General features: G+C 35.8%; 2 protein-coding genes across 3 annotated transcripts; one reads left to right on the top strand and one right to left on the bottom strand.

Moving 5' to 3' along the window:
- Positions 1-128: 128 nt before the first annotated feature.
- On the bottom strand, positions 129-3,204 carry ecm1a (extracellular matrix protein 1a). Of its 2 annotated transcripts, none has more exons than XM_084422961.1 (3): positions 1,234-1,373; positions 703-962; positions 129-621 (listed from the first exon to the last, which is right to left on the bottom strand). In XM_084422961.1, the coding sequence occupies exons 1-3, from the start codon at positions 1,289-1,291 to the stop codon at positions 418-420; spliced, it is 522 nt and encodes a 173-aa protein (XP_084279087.1). In that variant the 5' UTR covers positions 1,292-1,373; the 3' UTR covers positions 129-417. The 2 variants fall into 2 exon arrangements, 1 of the variants encoding a protein (XP_084279087.1); XR_014629122.1 differs by lacking the exon at positions 1,234-1,373 and adding an exon at positions 3,078-3,204 and having other exon boundaries at positions 555-621.
- A 10,160-nt stretch (positions 3,205-13,364) lies between these two features.
- Positions 13,365-17,766, top strand: LOC311300416 (uncharacterized protein). Its single transcript, XM_084424662.1, has 5 exons — positions 13,365-13,450; positions 14,314-14,769; positions 15,955-16,009; positions 16,985-17,117; positions 17,243-17,766. The coding sequence occupies exons 2-5, from the start codon at positions 14,464-14,466 to the stop codon at positions 17,310-17,312; spliced, it is 564 nt and encodes a 187-aa protein (XP_084280788.1). The 5' UTR covers positions 13,365-13,450; positions 14,314-14,463; the 3' UTR covers positions 17,313-17,766.
- The last annotated feature ends 661 nt before the right edge of the window (positions 17,767-18,427 follow it).

The following is an 18,427-nucleotide window of genomic DNA, read 5'->3' as shown; positions in this document are numbered from 1 at the left end:
TTAGCCCGAATGGCAGCTGATATATGTTTATGATTTGTGATCCCAAATACATTTATCATGCAAAAAAATTGGATGTGAACGATAGATAGACTAGCAACAGTTATTCTCTCAAAGGAAAAGGCAAGGTTAAACAATGAAAAGGCTTCAGATTTATTTGAATCTTTTTACAACTTTGGAAATACATTGAGTGAAAGCAAGCTGCTGCACATTGTATTTTGCATGTTTTCTGTAGCATACAATAATACATGTGAAGATATTGATGCACAGGGTTGTATTCAAGCTCTTCTAGAACACTGCATGTTTAATTTACTTGAAAATCATGTTATATTCTGACTCTTCACAGTTGATTGATTGACACTGGTTTTGTGCTGCTAAATCAAACAACAATGCTCAGGTTGTCATTTAGCATCTTGACCTTTAACAGGTGTTGGGGTCCCAGGTGAAAAGCCTATCAGGTGATATTATGGGGGCCCTGTAACGAGAGAGGGGTTGGTAGTTGGGGTTAGCAGCCTTATTTTGAAAGCAGTTCCACCTTTCTTCTCGCTTCTTTTCACAGCACTCATGGACCAAGGTCATGGTGGAGTACTCTTCAATACAGTAATGGGACAAAGCAGTTTCCCACTGCGAAAACAAGGGGGGGAAAGACAATTATTTTTCTGTTCAGTAAAATTACATATTATGTTTCTCATTTTGTGTACTCACTGCCTGTTTCGCACAGCAAAGGATTTGTCCATTTCCATGGGCTAAACCTCCATTGCAGCACCGACTGAACGATGTCTCTAGTCTGTTTACTGCTTTTCCAGCACGACGAGCGTAAGCGTAACTGGATGAAGGGAAACTGGAGTCAGGGTATCTGGGGCGGCCCTTGCCATAAAGACAGATCGCCTTGAGATTGGAAACCGAAGGTCTGGCTGGAGGGAAGTTTGATTTCAGCAGCACCACAGAGTGCAATTTCTGTCCCACTAAATGGAAGAAGGACAAAATAACCAAGTAGCTTAAGTTGATGAAGGACAAGATATTAATACATATTATGCAGAAAAGTAACCTTTTTTTGTCAAGGTCCATCTTATTAATAAGACCAGAGAATGAAACATCAACTATCTATTAGAGAAATACATACATTTACATTTATTCATTTAGAAGATGCTTTTAAGGCTTTTTTTTTCCTTGCTTTTTTTACACCAAAATAAAAAGACAATAAATAGAATAAAGTTTTGTAGATAAGGCACATACCTCCCAATGAAATTAGATGAAGAATCAAAGTAGTCACAAGTGTGCTTTTCCAAAACATGACTGGTTATTTTCTGCAGTAAAAATATCCTTCTTTTCTTCAGTTCTTCGGGTCTGATTTAAAAGACTGCAAGGCTTTATTTAAAGGGATGGAAGGGGAATGAAAGGCGGGCCAAAGTTGTTGTGTCAGCAGAGTTTGAAGTATGGAGATAAGGGCCTACGGTTATCTGTCTTTAATTAAACTCCCCCATAATATGAATCCAAAGTCAAAGCAGTGGATAGTCAAAATACGAATGGCTAGTTCACCAAAGTTCACTTAAGTTACAGTGAATGCGATAACTACTGATACAGTTGTGGTCAGAATCATTGACACCACTGGTAAATATGATCAAAGATGGCTGTAAAAATAAATTTGTGTTGTTTATCCTTTTGATATTTCATTCAAAAAACGAACCTTTCATTGAAGTAAAAGAGTTGAAAGTGGGGGGTAAATCACATTATGAAATAAATGCTTTTTACCAAAACACGTTGGCCATAATTATTGCCACCCTTTTATTAAATACTTTTTGCAACCTCTTTTTGTCAAGGTGACAGCTCTGAGTTTTCTCCTATAATGTCTGATGAGTTTGGAGAACACCTGACAATAGATCAGAGACCATTCCTCCATACAGAATCTCTCCAGATCCTTCAGATTCCCAGATCCATGTTGGTGCTTCATCTCTCTGGTTCACTCCACACATTTTCTATAGGGTTCAGGTCAGGGAACTGCGATGGCCATGGCAGAAGCTTCATTTTGTGCTCAGTGACACATTTTCTTGTTGATTTTGATGATTGTTTTGGATCATTGTCCTGATTGAAGATCCAGCCACAACCCATTATAAGATTTCTAGCAGAGGCCATCGGGTTTAGATTTTTTTTATCTGTTGGTATTTGCTAGAATCCATGATACCATGTATCTAAACAAGATGTCCAGAACCTCCAGCAACAAAATAGGCACACAACATTAAAGATCCAGCAGTATATTGAACCGTGGACATGGGGTACTTTTTATCCCCTTTTGCACCAAACCTATCTGGTAGGTTTGCTGCCATTACGTTTTTTTTTTTTTCGTTTCATCTGACCTTGGAATCCGGTCCCAGTCATGTCTGACAACTGAATATTCTAGAGTTTGTTTTTGGATGAGCAAAGAGGTTTTTCTTGCAACCCTTCCAAACAACATGTGGTGTTGTTTGATTTTTTTAGGTTTTCTGAACCCAAGACTCAATTTATGCTATCTGTTTCTGATGCAGAAAAGTTAGTTCATGCATTCATGACCTCGAGACTAGATTACTGTAATGCTTTATTAGCTGGTTGTCCTGCATCCTCAATAAACAAGCTACAGTTAGTCCAAAGCTAACAAGTGCAGCTGCTAAAGTTCTTATAGGTCAAGAAAATATGATCATATAACACCAATTCTATCACCTCTACACTGGTTACCTATTAAGTTCCGTATCAATTACAAAGTATTACTATAAAGCCCTAAATGGTTTAGCTCCTGGGTATTTAACGGAACTTATATCGCCCTACAATCCATCGCGCTCTTTAAGATCACTAAATTCGAGGCTTCTGGTCATTCCTAGGATATCTAAGTCCACTAAAGGAGGGAGGGCGTTTTCACATTTAGCTCCAAAACTCTGGAATGGCCTTCCTGATATTGTTCGAGGCTCAGACTCGCTGTCCCAGTTTAAAACTATTAAAGACGCATCTCTTTAGCCAAGCATTCACATAACACTTACCTTTTATACTACAGTTGAATCGGATCGAATGCATTAATATTATGAACAGCAGCTATGCTAATTATTTCCCACCTGTTTTTCTGTTGTTATCTCGGGACGCTAGTCAGCTCCAGTTTGTATCCAGCCTCTCATGGAAACTTCAGATGCCCCAAACACCCGTGAAGAGACGACTCGACGCCTGTGAAGAGACGACTCCACGCTGGCGATATGTTATGCCCTAAATTAATACATGATTAACTAACTGTATTTTTCTATGTACATTTCTGAAATGCACTTTCTGTAAAGCTGCTTTGAAACAATATGTATTGTGAAAAGCGCTATACAAATAAATTTGAATTGAATTGAATTGAATTAATCTCTGCAATTCTCCATCTGTGATCCTTGGAGACTCTTTGGCCACTCAAACTCTCCCCCTCACCGTGCATTAAGACAATATAGACACACGTCCTCTTCTAGGCAGATCGTAGCATCTTTAGTTGATTGGAACTTCTTAATTATTGCCCTGATGGTGGAAATGGCCATTTTCATTTTCTTACAACCACTGTCTAATTTGTGAAGCTCAACAATCTTTTGCTGCACATCAGAACTGCATTCTTTGGTTTTACTAATTTTGATGGATGTTAAGGGGAATTTGGCCTTTGTGTTTCCTCATATTTATACTCCTGTGAAACAAGAAGTCATAGCTATGTTCCTACTAGTCACCGTAGTGTGCTAAAAATAATAATATATACTTTACTTTTGTGTAGGCTATGTCATGAATTTCAATTGCTTCAGTGCATGTGCAAAGCAGCAGAAATTATAATATGGTTAGTTCATACAAATTCACAGTTTTCTCTAATTTTACTAGCAATGATGATATAAATTTTTACTTTACACAGGCTGGTTTATGAGTTTTAAACCCTCATCTGACATTCTGATTCAGCATGTTTCCCGTATTTTAAGTGTGAAACAGGTGATGTTTTTAGGGAGGATTTATAAGGCTGACTTTGTGAAACGTATTTGCACATTTAAGCTGTTAACAGCACAAAAATGTATCGTATCAGCTACCAGAAACCTTTTTTATGACCATATTGTTAATAGCAACTCATGGACAAAAATACGTAAATAGATCATGATTTACGGAAATATCTTATCTTATCTTTTTGCATCTAATTAAAATGGATTGCTCAAGTACATGAGAGAAATACTCCCATGGCTTCCTGCAGACCTGCCAGTTCTGCGGGTAATAATGTGATATGTCATGCTTGAGGAGCAACATTGAGAAAAACATAAAATATCTTGATGTGTTCTGGCAGCTGAACAAAGCAAGAAAAATACTAATTTTAGCAGGGAGTTCGAAGAAATTATTTGAGATGTACGTTACCGAAACAGAATTACCAGCTGCTGCTGTTTTATTATTATTGATTATTTATGTGGCTTTAACAGTTGAAATATAGAAAATATATTTATTAAAAAATTTTTTATAAAAAATAAATTACATATATACCAGGGGTGTAATCAATAATTTAGTATATATATATACACACTAAATAAAAAAGGTACACTCTCTTCTTCCAAAATGTACTAATATGTATCTTTAAGTTACTAACATTCCCTAATGTGTCCTTTTTGAAAGGGTACAGCCTATATGTATGGTGGATATTTAAGAAAAAAGAAGGCAGTTATGATATTATTGGCACATTGTTTATTCTTCTTACACTACAAGTCTCTGTACTCCTCGTGAACTAACTTATTTTTGACACACGTTGTGTGTTGCTAAAACAAATACAAATGCTCAGGTAGTCATATGGCATTAAGAAATAATAATTTATCATCTTGACCTTTAACAGGTGTTGGGTTAGCAGCCTTTTTTTGAAAGCATTTCCTCCTTTCTTCTCGCTTCTTTTCACAGCACTCATGGGCCAAGGTCATGGTGGAGTACTCTTCAATACAGAAATGGGACAAAGCAGTTTCCCACTGCAAAAACAATGAAAATAGGGATCAGTATGCCTCTTTAGACAGTACGCCTGTTCTCAGTCTGTACTCACCGCCTATTTGGCGCAGCAAACGATCTGCTGGCATCCATAGGACACACCTTTCTGGCAGCACTCACTAAACCACGCTTCTACTGCAGTTCCCGCTCAACGAAAATATCCGTATTGTGAAGATGAGATGCAGCTGGCAGGAAATCTGGGACGGCCATTTCCATGTACACAGATGGCATTGAGGTTTTCCAGTGATGGTTTGGCTGGAGGGATGTATGGCTCCAGTTGCATCGGAGGGTGAATGTGCCATCCTCCTGCTTGGGAGAGGGCACAACAAATTAGTATCAAATTAAAATAAAAAAATAATTAATAAAATAGAAATATGGCATGCTCAATTTGAACTTTTGGTAAGTTTTTTGTACTATCAGTATATATGTGTGTGAGTGTGTGTATATTTGCCAGCGAGTCAGTTGATGCCTGAATTGCTGCAATTTATGATTAATTTATGAATATTTTGCTTTTTTCAAGCCATACCTCACTCTAAAAAATAATTCTGTCTTAGTAAATATTGCAGTAATATTTAACTTTATTAACTTAATAAAATCTCTGACTATCATTTACTTGATTGTTTGAGTTCAACACACCAAAATACAGTGCTATGCATAAGTTTAGACACCCATGCTAAAGTTGACTAAAAAGAGGAATAAAAAATCATCTTTTGGAAATTGAACTTAAATGAGTTCCATACCTAGAGATTGGCATGGTTTTATTTCAGTTAGCCTAATAGCTGGTTTGATTTGCATTGAGAGATGATCTTAGGGAAAGTACTCCATGCCAGTCTCTAGGTATGGTGAAGGCTATGTGATGATGTGGGGCTATTTTAATTTCAAAGGCCAAGGGAACTTTATCAGGATGCATAGTATCCTGGATCCATGAAGTAACTGCCCTTTAAAAATAAAAATCTGCCTGCCTCTATGGGAATTTAACATAGGGGTGTCCAGACTTATGCACCCTGTATTTTAAGGAAGAACATTTATTTATTTACGATACATTATTCATTCACAAAGAAAATTGGTGTCCTTAAAGGTTGGATTTTTCCTAATTTTTTTAATTAAGGCATTAAGTTCAATTTCCAAAAGATGATTTTTTATTCCTCTTTTTAGTCAACTTTAGCATGGGTGTCTAAACTTATGCATAGCACTGCAATTGACTAAAAATCCAAGTTAATTTTATCTAAAATTTACAGTTATATTTAAGTTTTTTTCACTAAAAGAATTTAATATTTGACTAACCAATTATTTATTTGTAATACACTTATATATATTTGTGAAATTTCCATTCCATTTGTGAAATTGACCATTGGCCATCTTGGTTTGGAGGGGGGGAAAATCGACACACAACGGCTTGCCACTTGGTGGCAATAGGATGATGAACAAGAGTCCACCGTAGAGGTTGATGTGCAAATTTGCCATAAAAATTCATGCATTTGCAAAAAAAAAGGCTTTTTGAATAGCTGTCCTCTGTAGTGACCATGCGTGAAAGGGTTAAAGAGGTGGATTGACGTCTTGAAGGTCAGATAATATTGTGATGCTTATGAACAGTACGTACAAATCTGAGCAGCAAAAGTTCATCAAATTTCACAAATGTTACAAGGAGTGAAAATCTTACTGATGTCCATGCCACATAACAGATTAGATATTTCACAGTGTTGACATAGTGTTGGTCTTGGGGAAATACAAACCATGATGGGAGTGTTAATTCAGGATATTTGGGAGATCATTTTTTATTTTTGGATAGAGTGTTTAGGATAAAGTGTCCCAATTTACATGAATTCACCCCACATAACATAATGAAATGAAATGTAACAATCTATGTAAATTATGAAATATTAGTTGTGATTTGAAACATAGCCTCTAAAAACAGAAGGTCGACACAATATTACACTGTACAAAAAGAGACATTTACAGAATAAGAAAAAAATAAAGGCTTCAGTTTGAAAGAATTTTTTAAATATTGAATGAATGTACTTAATTTGCAACCCAACCTGCTGGCTTACATTTACATTTAGTCATTTAGCAGACGCTTTTGTCCAAAGCGACTTACAAATTAGGACTAAATGAAGCGAGTCATTGTGAAGAGTCAAAAACAACGCATGAAGTGCTCAAAAAAGAAGTTCCGGCATTGTTTAGAGTAGCATAAGCCCGATAAGGGAGAATTAAAGGAAAAGGAAAGTGTTTTTTTTTTATGAGGTTAAGTGCTCACGGAGAAGATGGGCTGTCTTTTGAATGTTGTCAGGGATTCTGCATTCCGGATGAGGGTGGGGAGAGCATTCCACCAGCATGGAACCGTGAATGAGAATGTTCTGGAAAGTGAAAGCTTAAAATGTGTAAGCCAATTTTCTGGGTTATTTGCTGGTGTTACCCAGCACTGGGTTGCCAGTTGGATTGTTTTTAACCGAGCCATTTTTAGAGTATATTTAGCGATTGATCAAAACGGCACACTTCAGGTGCTTCTCAAATGGAAGGCTGTGTCCTTCCCAGTCCAGTCCTTTTAGAGGCTTGTAGACTACAGTCTTCCTCAGCATTAAACGCTAGAATGAGACAGTCAGTGTGCATGGCTACATCATAAATGTGTCTGCCCTGTGGTCACGATGCGAAAATACTATTAAAGGGGTGGTTGAATATGATTTCACTTTTCATACTTTAGTTAGTGTGTAATGTTGCTGTTTGAGAATAAACAACATCTGCAAAGTTACAATGCTCAAAGTTCAAAGCAAAGGGAGATATTTTCTTTTAAAGAAATTGCTTTTTAAGGACTACAACAAACGGCTGGTAGGACATGACATTCCTCCTGGGTTAGTGACATCACTAACCCTAAAATTTACATAAACCCCGCTTCCTGAACGCAATTTATAGATTATCAAGACAGAATATGCTAATCAATGACTAGAAGATAACTACACATAAGCTACACAAATTCACCAACTAACCATTCAGAAATGTTGTCACTTCTTCTTGAGTCTCTCCATCTTTATCTGACTCCGGTCTGAACATAAAAGGCTAAAAGTTTTTGAAATCTCCAGTGCATGTCTGTGTGAGGTAAAAGCACACAAGCTGTTGTAGCTCCGCACCCTGTGCCGGGAGCAGCAGCTCATTTGCATTTAAAGGGGCAGATACAAAAACGGTGCGTTTTTGCTCACCCTCAAAAAGTGACAACTTTAACATGCTATATAAAAATATCTGTGGGGTAATTTGAGCTAAAACTTCACTTACACACTCTGGGGACATCAAATACTTATTTTACATCTTGTGAAAAGGGCATTATACCACCCCTTTAATATTAGGCTATAACTTGAAAAATACTTTATATTAAAAAATCTTCATATTAACTGCCTTTCTATTAATGCAGTACAGGTAATGACAACAACAGTTTCCCAGTCTTTTGCATTATGTGATTAACTACAAAACAATAGAAAGCATCAGGCCTTCATCTTCAAAATCATTATTTTTGTCTTACATTTCATAATGAACTCAGACAAGATCAGTGCAGGTTTGTTTTCAGTCAGTTCTTTTTTGTGAATTGGAATGTGTGCATTGTTGAAGGTGGTTGTTGAAGGATGTGAAGGATTCACTTGATGCATCCTTCAAAATGAGCTGAATGAAGGATGCGAAATGAAGTCTGCCTTCCAAAGATCCTTCAAACTTTCCTCCAGATATCTTTCAGACGTCCTTTGACAGAGCTTGTTGACATGGCAGTCGACATATGCAGCTTTACTAGGAAGTAGCCTTCCGATTAAGAAGCACCCTTCATGTGCATTTGCGATCTTGTGGACTTGCAATGGCCGCCGCGTAGAAGGGCGTCTCGTTTGTCATTTTATGTTTCTGAAGGGTTCCGATATGCGTCTTTGTTGTGCACACTTCTACCCACTACTACCCAACAGTCAAAACGGCATTACATCACAAAAGTGCGGACTCAGAGGAAGATCGCGAAGGCTTTAAGTGAACGAAAAACAACTTAGCTGTGAGTACATTGGGGCGATGTACTCACAGCTAAGTTGTTTTTCGTTCACTTCAATTGGAGACAGTATTGTGGACTAAGCGGACATGTGAACACAGTGGCCATTGTAAATTCACATGACCGCAAGTGCACATTAAGGGCCCTATTATACGCCTGGCGCAATGCGTGCGGCTCCAGGCGCAACGCAAGTGTTTTTTGCTAGTTTCCAAGGGTTTCTTCGCGTCTCGACATTTAAGGTGATGCGTTCTAAAATAATGCTCACCTTGTGCAGGACATGCAATAAGTCAGGAGAGGTGTCGTATTTGGCCAGAGAAGGCAAACAATGTGAAAAGAATTGCTGAAATTTAAATCTGGTTTGTAGCATAGGCTACGAAGAATACAGACTACTTTGCTGTTCTTAGTATAGCCTATACTGTAGTATTAGCCTATTTAGTGTTAAATTATTGCATTTGGGTTAGGTGGCTTAGGTTTTAACGTGAATTTGTTATGTAAATTTGTTGTGTTTTGTATTTAGACTACTTATATTTATATATTTACTCTAAAATTTTATTATATTCAATTTTAAGAATTTTTTTATTTATTTTATTTTTCAATAAAAAAAAAACAAAAACGTTTTTTAATGTCATTCACCATCGTTTTGAGCTTCTCTTTTTTAAAGTATCGGTTCAGGTTTAGGCACCGGTACTGTTTTAAAAGTATCGATTTGGCACCGGTTTCGAAAAAAAAAAAAGAACGATACCCAACCCGGCCTAGAATAGGGACAACCCTTTAAGACCATGCGCTGGGCTCGCCGACCATTTTCCCCGTCGTTAAACTAGCAAAAGTGGATTCGAACACAAAACTAAGTGAACTTTCGCCGTGGTCTTTTTAGACCTATTGCGTAATCGCCACGGACCAATGGTAGTTCGAAGGTGTTTACGTGCCAGAGCGAACATTTTCAGAAAGTTCGTTTTGGCAAGCTATTTCGATCTCCCGAAACAAACACAAAAGAGCTTTGTTTTGGCCTGATGTAATTCAAAATGTAGTCACACCAGTTCGTTCTTCGATTTCGCTCTAAGTAGGCTACAGGGCTTCCATGGGCCGTTGTTAACTTGTCACAAAATGAATCATAATAGCAGTAGGAAATCTAAATAGAAGCATGAACAAACACAATCCATTAACAGATAAGGGTTATCTTCAGTGATACACATATTCCAAAACACAGCATGCGTGTAGCCTATGTTTCTCTGAATAAAAATGCTGGATACTGATTGGGATAATACTGAATATAAATAATTTGGTAATTCATGGCCTGCTAATGCGTCAAAACAATACATATCTTCCTATTAACATAGACTGAAATAAATAAATAAATAATCTACTTTAAATTAGCCGTTGGCTAAATAATTTAGGCCTAAGTTACATAACAATGGAAACGTAAGAAACTAAATTAGATTATGCATATATTTAACATGGACTTCTGAGGAGGTTACAGAAACATACCTCATTCTAACTCTTTCCAGTACTGAATTGTATTGACAACATGTAGGCCTACATGTATTCAAAACTTTCATTATAGGCCTATATTATATACTATATTATATATTTTTTAAATTACAAGAAAGAGGAGTTCCCCCTTATATTATAAGAATTTTACTCTTTTGGTATATACATCATCAAACCTTAAAAGTACAATGGGGTAATTCCGTTTCGGAACCGTTCTATATGACAAATGGGGTTCGGCAGGGTGGGCTATTGTCACCCCTTCTTTTTAATTTCTACATGGATGGTCTTTCTGTGGAGTTAAATGACTGTAAGACTGGATGTCTGATAGGTGATAGCATTCTTAATCATTTGATGTATGCGGATGATGTTGTTATTATGTCTCCGTATAGTGTAGGCCTACAACAATTGCTTCGAATTTGCTCAAATTATGGTAAGCAGCATGACATAAAATTTAATATTAAAAAGAGTGTAATCATGATTGTTAAAACCCAAGAGGACCAAAAGATTAACTTTCCTTCTTTATATTTAGATGATAAAGTTTTAAATGTAGTAAGTAAAGTAAAGTACTTAGGCCACATCATTAAGATGATTTAAATGATGATGATGATGTGCAGCGCCAGTGCTGTAAATTGTATGGGCAAGCCAATATGCTGGCTCGTAAGTTTTCTATGTGTTCAGACGATGTGAAAATAACTTTATTCAGAGCATACTGTGCTTCTTTCTATACAGCCCACCTGTGGTGTAAATATTCTAAAGCAAAGATGAGAAAGTTAAAGGTGGCATATAATGATGCTCTTAGAATTTTACTTAAGGTCCCAAGGTGGTCAAGTGCAAGTCAAATGTTTGTGGCTAATAATATACTCACGTTGAATGCTGTCTTGAGGAAGTATATGTATAGCTTCATATGTCGGATGAATGATTCTAAAAATAGTATCATAAGAGACTTAAACAATATTGTGTTGAGTGAAACAAGGTATTTTTCTTGTTTCTGGAAGCATTGGAGAGAAAGCTTGTATGTATTTTAAACTATGTATGTTGTTTTTGTCTATGGATGTTGTAAGTTATTTATATGGACCCATGGGTCTGAAATAAAGAATTAATAAAATAATAATAATATATTAGAATATTCAAATATCTTTATTGTTAATTAAGTGGAAAATCTGTATAATAGGCCTATATGAACATTATATTTATATTATATATAGCCTATTCTAATTTCACTTTTTACCTTCAATTTTATTCTAGAACAATTGAGAAAAACAAAATATGTTTTTTTTTTTTTTGGAAACTATAGTGCAGAAAAAAGAGGCTGTGCAACAAACTGCTATTGACAACGAGCATGATAGGGTCCCACAAGCTGGGTGGTGGGATTCATGTGCCCTCTAGTGGTGCAATATTGTGACTATCCTAACTTTTGGGTTAGGTTGCAACCAGATGAGATCTTTAACATTAATATTTTAATCTATGGATCATGATAATCATTATTTCATTTCTGTGTTTAATACCAATGTGCTATAAATCAGGAACACTTGATTTCACCTCAGAAATATTGAATATTTCTTAAATATAAAAAAAAAAACATGGACGCTTGCAACAAAATTATTTGACATAATGTGAATCTGTGAAAAACAATGTATAAATAAATAAATCTGGAAATAAATTCATGTGGGATATGTACAGTGTGGAATATTGTAAACCTACTGCTGTATGGGTGAACATTTCCAGACAGTTGAACGTAAACGTCATTGCTACAGGAGAGTAATTGTCACCTGAAATTAGAAATAATACTTGTTACTGTCATTTAAGGAACAGTTCACCCAAAATACTCATTATTTACTGACTTTATATGGATATTAAACAATTACATATCACAACATTGCACTAGACACTGCTGAATGACACGAGAGAGAAAGCAATTGAAGTGTTCCAGGTGAGTTCATTCTCAAAGGTTGATCACACTTAGGTTATCTGCTGGAAAGCAGCATGTTCTTTAAATAGAGTCCAGACTGTCACACACCTTTCAGTAAAGGTTTTTTTTTTTTGACTGCAGGTGATTATATCAGTAAAAAGAAAAGAAAGAAGGTGTGGCACAGTTTACAGCACATACCTGGTAAGAGAAGAACAGGCAAACACCAAAATACGCTCTGTCTGTCTCACCGGAAAAAAAAGAAAAGGAAAAAAAGATAGCCACGCCCACAAGTCACGCCATTGGTGGAGGTGCGTAGGAGTAGACTGGTCTCTCAAAACATCCTTCCTCATACTCAAAGCTATTTTTAAAGGATTTAGAAACTTATGTGCACAGAAAACTACAATAAAAATTCTTTTAGTAAGCTTTTTGATGTCCTTTTTTATTTTTAGAATGTAAAAAAATACATTATGCAACTATATAGTAGGAAAATACAATAGGCCTACATAAATATCCTTCTTAGCCGGTTCAGGACTCGTTGCAATTTGAGGAAGGACATTCATAAATACAGCTTACATTCATAAATGTAAATGACTGCTGCACTTTATTTTACAGTACATGCACTTACAGCATACTTACCTAAGAAAGTATTGGGTAATATAAGGTAACTTATTGCAATTATAATATAGCATGTATATGGGGAACAGGAATGTAAAATAAAGCGTTTAATAATAATAGCCTAAATAAATTGACCTAAGGTGTAAAATTCAATAAGATACGACCTGAAAAGTTTCCCCTTTAGACACTGCTAAAACATGTAAAGCAAAAAAAAAAAAAGCAATATAAAAAAAAGGTGGAAAAAAGAAGAATAAAAAATGGCAAACTGATATATATGGTAAGATGGCCGTGATAGACCAACTTCATTTTGCAAACGGGTCACTTGTCATTGCAAGAAATGGGTTAGAGAAACCAGAAATGATTATTTGTTGCTTAACTGGTCCGACTGGTCACGTTTGAATGACTGAGAGGGGAAAGGAAAGATCACGGTATAAGAGAAAGATAGGTGTACAGAGGTAATATATTTATTTTACTCTTGCTTTTTTCTGTTGTTTTGTGCTTCTTTTGAATGAATGATTTAGGCATTTATATAGCTCTTTACTGTAAAGCGATTTATCTTTTGTGATATTGTGTTCAGTGAGCGCCAGTTTTAATATCAGTCCACTCCCAATCAGCCTTTGTTTTTAGCAACTACGATACTCTTCTGTGTCTCTGAGTTTCATTGCACTCATTTGAATGACACATTCTTATTCTTGTCCATGTAGTGCTGAAACATGTAATAAGCTTCTAATATGCATGTCAAATAATTACAAAATATTATTTTGAATGTCATTTCAATGTTTTTGCATTCAAACGTTTTGAACGGAGTGTATGGCTCTAGATGGCAGGAAAAACATAGCCTATAAAGTGGTTTGCTGGTCTGTTTTCTGTTTTTAGAGGGATTTGTGGTACTTTAAAGACCAACTTAGACAGCAAAGACTTTAGCAAGTCTGGGAGAGGTTTAGCAAATCTGCTGCCAGCCTAAGCTTCATTGCTGGTCTTAGCAATTTTTTTCAGCAGAGTTGTAAAAAATAATAATAATAATAAAAATACAATGGTATGGAAAGGGATATACCTCCTATTTATGTTGGTTGGTCACACTTGACTTCCCCTAAGACTATTTATAATCAATTTTTATTAAATGTGTCATTATGACTGTAAATTGATTGTTGTGGTTTTAAAACCAAATGTAGGCCTATTGTTATGAGTGTAAATTCAAAGTGTCTATGACTGTAATATTAATTGTTATTTTAAATGTGTCATTATAACTGTAAATTCATTGTTTTTAAAAAGGTGTGTTTATGACTGTAAATGAATTATTTTCTCTGTTTCTCTGTAGGTATTCTGTTTTAGAGATCAAACTGCTATATTCATCATACATGCATGTTTCTATGACTGAAGACAGATAACGGATTATATTAAAACAGAACTGATATATATAATAGAACCTGATTATCAAACTCTATAATTTGAGTTCATACACATAGCCATGGATAAGAAGTCATGTTGGCCCCTGATCCTGGGTTTAGTCATAGTTATGATCACGGCCTTGCTGGGATATATGCATCTTAAAAGGGAGTTGGTAAACAAACTAGCAAACGAAATGGAGTTCGTAGAGGCAGCGGCGAGAGAAACAGAGCTGGGTCTTGAAAATTACGGTTTAGCAGTTGAACACGAACAGACGGAGATGGACAACGCAGAGAAGGAGGTCAAGGAACTTCAGGATGAGGTCGGGAAATTAACCTCTGCTAAGGAGGAAAAGGACAAAGAGGTTCAAGCATGCAAGGATTCAGCAGTGAGTAATGTCGATCAATATATTATTTATATAGATAGAGAATATATATATATATATATGGAGAGAGAGAGAGAGATTATTTCCTAAGGAAAATTTGTGAAATTGTAAATATTTACAAAATACTATTTACAATACTCATATATACACTGATTATATGTAGGCTTATTAGTAACTTTAATTTACATTTTGGTAAAAGATGAATTATTCGGTTAGGAAAGTGTCCAGTCAATTTTAGTTTTCCTGGTTCAAATGCTTGTAGTTAGGGGAGAGCGGGGTAAGTTGTCACACAGGTAAGTTGTCACACTGTCCATAACTCCAACACTAGAGGCTCTATCTCAAAAATCAAATAGCCACTTTATGTGACTTCTTCTTCTATAGTCTTTTTTTTTTGATGTATGGTGCTCAGTAAATGTTATACAGTGTGAAAAGTGTGACAACATACCCCGCTCTCCCCTATATATCCAAATGTAATAACATTGTCTAATATTTGCATAATTAAATATACGTTATCTGCTGGGCAAGGCACTGACACCCAGCTGTAGAGCAGGTTTAACAACTAACAACTCACCTGTTGAACTGGTAGTAAGTAACCACACAAGTTTAATCAACATCATGTGTTTGTTGTCGGTCGCCAGCGGGTCCAGACAAACAATGACACTCAAAACTGTCCTGTTATTATAGCTAACATTACAACAACAGCATGTCTTGGTTCTGTGAAACATAGCAAAACTAACGTTACGCACGTGTGGAGCGGAAACAACACAACCTCTGCGTCCGTTTTCAGGCCTTAGGTCTCTCCAGCACTGGAAAGCTTTTCTAATATTAACACAGTTCCTAAAGCTCTTAAACCTTCTTTTTCCAGTGATATATTCCTCTGATCTTTCCTCTTTTGTAATGTCTCTCAGCCATCTCTTTCTGTTTTTATTCAAATGTACCTCTCTGAGTGGACACGCCCCCTACTGCTGATTGGCTACAAGTGTGTTGTGGTGCTCAGTCTGATCCACTTTCCTCAGAAATTGCTTACTGCACCTTTAAAAAAAGAATAGTTTGAAAAGAAATGTGTTTTGGTATCTACTTTAGGTAATGTTAAAGAACCTCATAATGCTGATGGGGTGTTATATGCAGCAAATGCTATAGTTCAGTCCTCATTTCTAACCATCTTCCTCTGTGTTGTGTGTTTCATAGGCAGGGTTGAATAATGATGTTACAGCCGTGGAGAAAGAGAAGAGTGACATTGATGGTATGTATGAATATCCAAGGAACCACAACATTGATATAAACTGAATTTTAAAGGCAGCTATATTTAGAGACAGAGACCCATTTATAATGTGTGAGAAAATTATTCTAAATTATATTATAAGGACAACATCTTTCTAAAATTAAATAATTATAAAGTGTTTTATATTATATTAATGATATATTAATAATATTCATATATATATTGATTGACATCAAAATATTAATATAACATTTACATGATGATAATTATTATAATATAAGATTTTATATTAATGAAATAATTAAAAAATAACATTTCCCACCCACTATCCTTAGAAAAGGAAGAATGAACTTCAGTAAATGTGTTTAGAATCATGTTAAACTGTAAATTCTTTTATTTTTACTGACCCCTTAGCACCCCCTTGTGGTCTCCCGGAAGTCTCGTACCCTAGCTCACCATCCTTAACAGGCACACTATGCAGTTTCCGGTTTTTATCAAACAGCGCCCCCTAGAGTCGCTGTGGAGTACTTGTATTTAATGTTACTGTCGTAAATACCACTCACTGCACTCTTCTGACCGCGCTTTCTTCGCCGACTCTGCCATGATTGTATTCTGAAATGCGTGCTAGTGTCTTCCATAGAGGCTGCTTCATATGTTGTTGATGTATGTGACGTCGTGCCGTAAAGCAAGTCATGATTCTCGCGAGTTTTGTCGGGGCGCCACCTCTCAAATCCCCCCTCCCCTCCCCTCCCCCCCGCTTTGCTATTGGGATGATTCGCCCTACTACGAGTTCGTTTACAATCGAAATGATTTCGAAGCTGTTATATCAAGGTACAAATCTTGCATAGTGTGCCTTTAACACCCATAAAGCAAACATAATAACAAACAAAAAATAATGTTATATCGAGGTACAAATCTTGCATAGTGTGCCTTTAACACCCATAAAGCAAACATAATAACAAACAAAAAATAATTCTCTCTCTTGCTTTTATGCAGGTAATTTTGCTGGTGAAAAGACAAAATGGAGCGAAGAAATTAATAGGCTTAAACAGCAGCTCCAGGAGCACAGTCCAGTCTGTGCCCATGCAAAGATTCTTCCAAAAGACCTTGAGAAGGATCCTACCTTAAAGTGAGTATTTAAAGAAATTATTCTTTCTGATTACAGATATGGATTCATTCATGGTCATCAAGGTACGTAAATTATTCTTGCGCTCAGAGTTAATTTATCTTTATATCTGTCTTTTTTTGTTACAGGGATCTTTGCCCTCAAATTCAAAACCGAGCAACAACAGTATTGCCTCAGATCAGATCAGGAAAAGTCTAATCAGATCAATGTCATTTGTAACTGGTAACCATTCAACAGCTTTAAAATGATGGATTTATACATTCCTCCCAGAAACTAAACTTTGCATCTCTGCGGATGGTTGTTATAGTATTGCTGAACTGTAAACTGCTTTGATTAAAATCATCTGTTAAATAAAATTTGTAAAGTATGGACGCTCTCCACAGAAAACAACGAAATTTTGGACAAGACTCAACTATATTTTTTGGTCAGTTTTATTGCGGGTTTTATTGGATTTACATATAAAATGAAAGCATGTAAATTGATTAATCATGATAGTGTCATCAATATCAATGTTATAATTTTTTTTATATATATATGGATTTTGGGTAAAATTTTTTTTATATATTTTGCTCAGTGGACCTCATGAGTATGTTTGTACAACATGTTGTTACTTTGATAATGAGATTACTAAAATAAAAAAGATCTACTTCTTAAGAATTTTGCTTCTGTACTCATCACTTATTCCCATATCCCAAACCAGTATAACATCACAGATGATTTGTTTAATGGATTATAATAAAAAGGAAAAAAAACGACTCAACTAATATAAAAACAACAGCAATTTCTAATATTCTTGTTTGATTCTGATGCACTAATAATAATTTCACACAAATGCAGGTGAGGAACTGAAGGACACGTGAAAAAAAAAAAAAAAAAAAAATATATAGAAAGAGTTACAACTTGGTTACAGAATATTATGTGCTTTCAGTTGTTTAGGCTGAAGGCCCAATTGTTGCATCAGGTTTCATGCCAAAAACTGTGGGAGAAGCTTTTAAAGGAACTTGAATAGCCTATAAGAAGTCAGTCACAGATTTTATATATTAGGCTATATATTAAAGTCCCCCCGTAGTCAATAATCTTATCCCTTAAAGCTCATCTTTGATCACCCAAATGGCATATTTAAGTGTTTTTTCCTGTGAAGAAATTGTATTCATGCCTTAAAATAGCTTGAATGTAACTCTACACCCTTGCCTCATTTAGTATATGCGTATCTATGAATATGCAAATGAGGCCCGCCTCCACTCACTCATACAGGCTGGTCTACAAGTCGATGTATCAAAATGGTAATGCGTCTCTACAACTTCGGACACATA

This window comes from Rutilus rutilus (assembly GCF_951802725.1).
Source record: "Rutilus rutilus genome assembly, chromosome: 11".
NCBI lineage: Eukaryota > Metazoa > Chordata > Actinopteri > Cypriniformes > Leuciscidae > Rutilus > Rutilus rutilus.
This window is presented reverse-complemented; position numbering and strand designations above follow the sequence as displayed.